Below are 6,090 nucleotides of genomic sequence, written 5' to 3'. Positions count from 1 at the left end.
ATTTTAATAATTATCAGTTATTGCTACCATTAAATGCCTCACGCCTTGCGTGTGAATCGTCCTCCTCCGTTAGCTCAAGCGCCTCCACATCTCTCAATTTTGTTGCTCTCGTTTCTTCTTCGACCAAAATTATCATGCGTTCAGCGTCAGCGCAGATATTCGAGATTGAAATCATAAATGCCAGCTATGCACTGAAACTTTTTAAATTTAAATTTGGTGACAAAATAATTAAAATTCATGAACTTGTTTCTTGGGCCTTGGGCCATAATTGTCTAGGTATCGACTCCGGTCATTGCCTGCTTGAATAGTTGCAGCGACACTTTGCTTTGAAGAGGAGAAAGAAGGATATCGTCACTAAATACTCCAAATATTCCCACGATCTCAAAAAGCATTCATCATCCAAGTAGTTATTATATTTGCCGGGGTTTTCCCGTGACTCGGGGTTCTGGTCACGCCCACACGCGAGTAAGCGGACTCAGGGTTTTGTTCCGGTCCCCTACATCTCTCTCTCCTTTAACTATACTCTCTATCAAAACCCTTGCCTTCAAAATTGGTTCGATACATTTCTTGAGCTCTTTCTGTCGTTATCTCTCGAGTATATATAGTTCATGCATGGCTTGGTGTTGGACATAGAGGAGAGTCCCTGCGTGGACTCCGATTCTTTGGGTGGAAGTCACATGGAGGAGAAGAGAATAGCCGATTTCCTCCCGGGATGCAAAGCCGGGGCAATGGAGAACAAGAAAAGAAGAAAAACGTGGGACATTTGCCTATCCCTTCCCCACTCCTCTGCCTCCGCTGCCGACTCTCTTTCTCCTCGCGTTCTGCTCTCCCGGCTGCGCCTCTCGCTCCACAAGGCATCGCCGGCCCGCGGCGGCGGAGCGGGGGATGGGATCGGATGCCGGATGCGGTTCCCGAGGCATCGCTCTTTTAAGAAGGAGAAGGACGAGGAGCGAGGGGAGGTGGAATGCGAGGAGAATGAGGCGGAGGTGGGCGGAGGGAAGGTGGTGGATTCACCTGTTTCGGCGCCGCCGGCGAGCGGGGGGAGGGCCTCGCCGTTGCCGGACTCCGCCATTGTGGATGGAGGCAGGGAGGGTTCCGGCGAGACAGGTAACAGAGCTCTGCGTCTCATTTGGCCTTGTGGTTTTCTTCCATTCCTCTTGCTTCCGATGCCTGGATATGATTCCAGTGCCGTTCCTGTGCTTTGCTTGATAGGAAAAGTGGGATTTTTTGTCTCATTCTTGCAGAGTTCTGCAGTTTGAGTTTAACTCTGCTTGTTTCCTGACTCGTTTTTGTCCTTCGTCTTTAAGTCTCCCTTTGGAGTGTAGCTTAAAGTTTATGTTTTTCTTCGTATTCGCGAGATTTTTAATTAGCTATTGTGAGGGGTTCCATTCTATTGCTCTTCATCCAAATTATGGTTTTTTGCTTATTATGTTTTCTCTCAATATGCTGTATTTTTCTAGTATGATTGCTTAAAATTTTACTCTTAAGTGTATTATATGTTGATCTCAGTTGACCTTTGTTAGATAGATCTATCTTGCATCCCTTGTGTCACTTCATGTTTTGTCTTGCATACTTTAGCTTGCTTGCCGTCTAACATTTACCTGTCTCTTTTCTTCATTATTCTGATACTCATGCCAAATCTTTCCTAGTCTTAAAGCAGAAGATGGAATGATCGTTAGAATCCTGCTTCTTTTAACCTTTGATCATGTATGACATGACCTGTACATTTCAAACTTTTTTTGGGAAGTATTTTGGACATTTTTGTATCTCCACTTCTCTTTGCTGAAACAAATAAAATTTTTCTCATAGCAGTTCATGACTAAATGGTATTCTTTCATGTGCATCATGGTTGTATCTTTCATTTAACTTAATACATATTCACTACTGTTTCTTTTGGTGAAATTGTGAGAGATCATTGGGTTATAACATGATGGAAACTGATGAAGGAGCCTTTTATAACATGAAAGGCACCAGTTGAAACGTGAAGTAGCCTTTGTTCATCATCCTTTTTTTGTTCTTGATGAAACTATTTTTAATCCTTAACTGGAAATACATTATTCATTCAGGAAGGAAGCCAGAAGAAGTGTCTTTAAACCTAGGTATGGGGATAGGTCTGGTCTTTCTCTTAGCCAGGAGCGCAACTGAATTCGATAAGATGGTAGAACTGCGGGCGCAGATGGAAACGCTGCTTAAAGACATTAAGGATGAGATCCAGAGGAAGGAAGTACCTCCTAACAATACAGAGTCAAATAATATTATTGGCTCTTCTGCATCTAATAGCTTTGGAAATGGAAATACAAGCAATTCCATATCTTTGCGAAATGATAGAGCATCTTACCATTTGCCAAGGTTGCACAGTGCCATGGAATCTGCTGCACAGTCCAAGTGTGATACGGCCCCAGGAAGCAAAAGGTGCTTGAAGGTTGATCAAATAGAAGCAGAGCTCGAAATTGAACTAGAACGTCTGCGACTCGATTTGGGAGACAAAGATTCATCTGCTTATCTACAACCACACGGAATGGAGGTATTATTCTTTTAAAAAAAGGTTTTACCTTTCTTGTATGGAGAAAATGTAGCATATATGACATATACTATTCACTTAGGTTACAGAGATTCAAAATTATGAACTAAAAAACTTGATGTTGCTGATGGACGTCCTAGTTTCAGTACTCCCATGTTAGAATAGAACTCCTTTCCATTTATTTCTGTTGCTTTTGCTCTTTTTTATTTTCTCCCTGATAGATATCTGTTTCCTGTTTGTAATTCACTGCAATAATTTCTATAAATACTTGATTGTGAATCTAGTCATATATGCTCAACGATGATTAGAATTTTACAACATTTTCCTTTTTGTTTCTTTGACTATGCTTGTGCAATCCTTCTAAAAATCTAAAATCAGATGCTTCCAATTTATTGTAGTTTTTGTTCTGTCATTCTCCATGATGTCACCTCTGGCTAATATGTTTGACCCTATCTATTTTTGATTGAAAGCACTTGTTGGCGATGTGCCATATCACAGGGGTATAGCCTTCCATGAAAATTCCTCTAAACCCCCAAACTCCGGTGAAAGCCAGATTTGATCTCAAGTCAAAATTTGGTGTCACTACCAAATAATTTACTGGCTTGGTAAGCTAGCACCTTTATCTGACTCTTGATTCAAAGATAATACAATGGTTCAAAACCCATACATAAACCCAGAGGAATTTGAAAAGGTATATTATATTTTAGTTTGAGCTATGATCTTATATTCCTTTTTATATTTTACACTTGGATTCGCAAACCTATCAAGAAAAGTAAAATCCATGTCTTCTTTAATCTAGCAGTAAAGAGAACCAATTTTTTCTTTAAGCTAGTAGTAAGAGGCAGAAGCACAAAAATATGACTTATAACTGTATTACAATTTATCAATTTCAGCTAGGGATATTGGATGAGTCAAGGATATCCCAGAATTACTTTGAGGCTTCACTAAAGGCTGGATAAGTAGAAGATGATGTCTTCAATGTAATTAGAGCCGAGCAGTTTAACTGGAGCAGCGGTTCAAGAATGATGCGCAAACATTTAAGTATTTTTGAGAGTTCAAAGGGGAAAATATTATATCAGCTCTAATTAAATGTGTAGTGAGAAGATCCAGAGCTAAAAAGGATTATAGAAATATGGAAATGTTAATTTTAATCTAGGACACACACACACACGAGAAAGAGAGAGAGAGAGAGAGGATGTTGGTGTTGATGAAGTAGTGTAGATGAAGGTATGGCCCCACGAGCAATAACCTTTGGAATTAGTTGATATGCACTGTGTATGTGTATGTATCTTGTCAATAGATTAATATGTACATTCGTATTCATATCTTACCAACATAACATACCAACTTACTTGCAGTTGACAAGCGGGAATACGGATCCTTCTGAGAACTTAACCCAAAGTTCTGAAGAAGGCAATGAAGCCGAAGAAAGAAGTTTTCACTATGGGGTTAACCCACGAGAGCTGGAAAGGAGATTGCATGAGCTTCTAGAAACAAGACAGCAAGAGAGGATAGCAGAGCTAGAATCTGCACTGGAATATGCTGAGAGAATGCTACATGAAAGGGACAGAGAGATATGCTGGTGGAGGGACACTGCAAAGCTGGTCTCACATCATAAGGATGAAACTCTATTTAGGTGAGTTACTATTGGAAGCAAAACATGCAATCCTTGGTTGTCACTCTTCAGCACACTCTTCCTTGTTTCAAAGGAAAACCTAAAAGCCATTTTCTTGTACCAGGTAATTGTGCAGGTAGAACATATCATATCATGCAGCATTTTCTTGGAATATTTTGGATGCATGTGTCAGCAGCAAAGAAGGCTCATATTTTGAAGCAATGCATGTTTCAAGTGATTGATGGTGGTGAAGCTGAAATGAAGAATGCGACGAGTTGAATCAGAAACTGTTTGGCTTGGTATTGCACTTCAAGATGCAATGAGTCAGATTTTGCCATATATGTAGACTTCTGTAACATCCATCCTCCTGAACTCCATTGAACCTTGTGAAGACTGCTTTAAGGTGATGAATCACCATGGATTATGATGTTTGTTTCAGATTTTGATGCTTTTGAAATCTGCAGAGTAAACAGTCTGATGCCATCAGGCTAAGCCAATGAGTTGGGATTAGTTTTGGTTTTAATCATAATTATGATCAAACCCCACTAGGGACTTCCTCTTCCCTATCTAACGCGGCTGAAAATTTTCCATTAGGTATACATGCTTCTTCTCCTTGTGTGGTTTCAATCTTCCATTTTGAAAGCTCAAGAAGGAACCTAATTTTTCAACAGAAAAAAGGATACATATCATTATAGCTTTGGCACCTTTTAACCATTCCATACTTCCAAATGACAGAATATTACATATTCCTACATTATCTCTACCTTTTGTGCAACTTTGCAGTCATATTCATATTCCATGAGGTCTTATTCGAAGTCCTTTCCCACCTGAGCTCGCCAAGATTTTGCATGACGTATGCACAAAGCAGGCCTCCTTGGGCCACACCATGCTGAGCTGCATATCTTTCCATGTGCATACATTTATGGTAAGATAGCAGCTGCAAGGGAATCCTGCGACTGCAAGCTAGGTCTGGCCTCATCGATCGGTCCACATAGAAATGGAATGCAGTATTGAGCTTTCCTTTTCTTTCTTTTTCCCCACCTCCTCCTCTCTTTGTAATATTATGATTCTTCTCTTTTCTTTTTTTTTTTTTTTTAATGATAACCGAGCCAGGCAGCTGGTTAATTAGTGTGAGCACCCACAAATCAAATAGAACCATTATCTGCACCACCTTGCTCTGAGACTATTTGCATGGCACCACCTGCACACAAAAGATGACCAACTATTCATGAATGCACCTCACAGCAATCAAAATACAAAGCTCCAGCTCATGAGAAACTGGTGCCAAACCGACTACTGTGCTCGGTATGCAAGTCCTGCAGACACCCACTAACCTACTGTTTGTTTTATAAGGTACAAGATCTGGACTGCACCACGAGCTGGCCTTTGAAGGTTGGGGAATGGACCTCATTTCCGCATTGACCTCATTTCGAGCACTACGGTGTGAAAGCCATTCATGCAATGCTCCTCATTTGACCCTTGGATGAATCTGAGAGACCAAAAGAAGACCCCATTAGCTACGGATTGACTTCATGATGGTGTAAACTTTAGAGTCTTTATTAGGTAATCACAGATAGAAAAAAACAGACGAAACTTGTAAAGAAGCTCCAAAAGTATGGTTAAGTTCATAAGCTATACAGAATTACAAATGTTGATGTGTAACTCTTATAAAAATAACAATACATCACATTGTTATTTTTAAAAACTATTAATAAATTAATAAAAACTATTTATGAACATACATCACATTGCTCCAATGATGCCTGGAAATTTCTCCCAAAAAATAATAGGAACCAGTGCCAAAACAGACATAGGCTGCCAATGGTTACTGGAGCATCTGGTCTCCTGTTCCTTTTTTGTGGGCGTAGTGGATTGAGTGCCCTACAAGGACAGGCTTTTGGATGCAATTTAGAAAGCAGTCATAATTTTCTAAATTGTTAGTGGATGTGTTGAA

The 6,090-nt window shown here is 40.0% G+C and overlaps 1 protein-coding gene across 2 annotated transcripts; it reads left to right on the top strand.

Moving 5' to 3' along the window:
• The first annotated feature begins 220 nt into the window (after positions 1-220).
• On the top strand, positions 221-4,606 carry LOC105060318 (protein POLAR LOCALIZATION DURING ASYMMETRIC DIVISION AND REDISTRIBUTION). Of its 2 annotated transcripts, XM_019855759.3 has the most exons (4): positions 225-1,107; positions 2,067-2,524; positions 3,880-4,157; positions 4,261-4,606. In XM_019855759.3, the coding sequence occupies exons 1-4, from the start codon at positions 609-611 to the stop codon at positions 4,262-4,264; spliced, it is 1,239 nt and encodes a 412-aa protein (XP_019711318.1). In that variant the 5' UTR covers positions 225-608; the 3' UTR covers positions 4,265-4,606. The 2 variants fall into 2 exon arrangements, with proteins under 2 accessions (XP_029116313.1, XP_019711318.1); XM_029260480.2 differs by lacking the exon at positions 4,261-4,606 and having other exon boundaries at positions 221-1,107; positions 3,880-4,161.
• Positions 4,607-6,090: the final 1,484 nt, after the last annotated feature.

The sequence above is a fragment of the Elaeis guineensis genome, chromosome 1 (assembly GCF_000442705.2).
Source record: "Elaeis guineensis isolate ETL-2024a chromosome 1, EG11, whole genome shotgun sequence".
NCBI classification, from domain to species: Eukaryota; Viridiplantae; Streptophyta; class Magnoliopsida; order Arecales; family Arecaceae; genus Elaeis; species Elaeis guineensis.
This window is presented reverse-complemented; position numbering and strand designations above follow the sequence as displayed.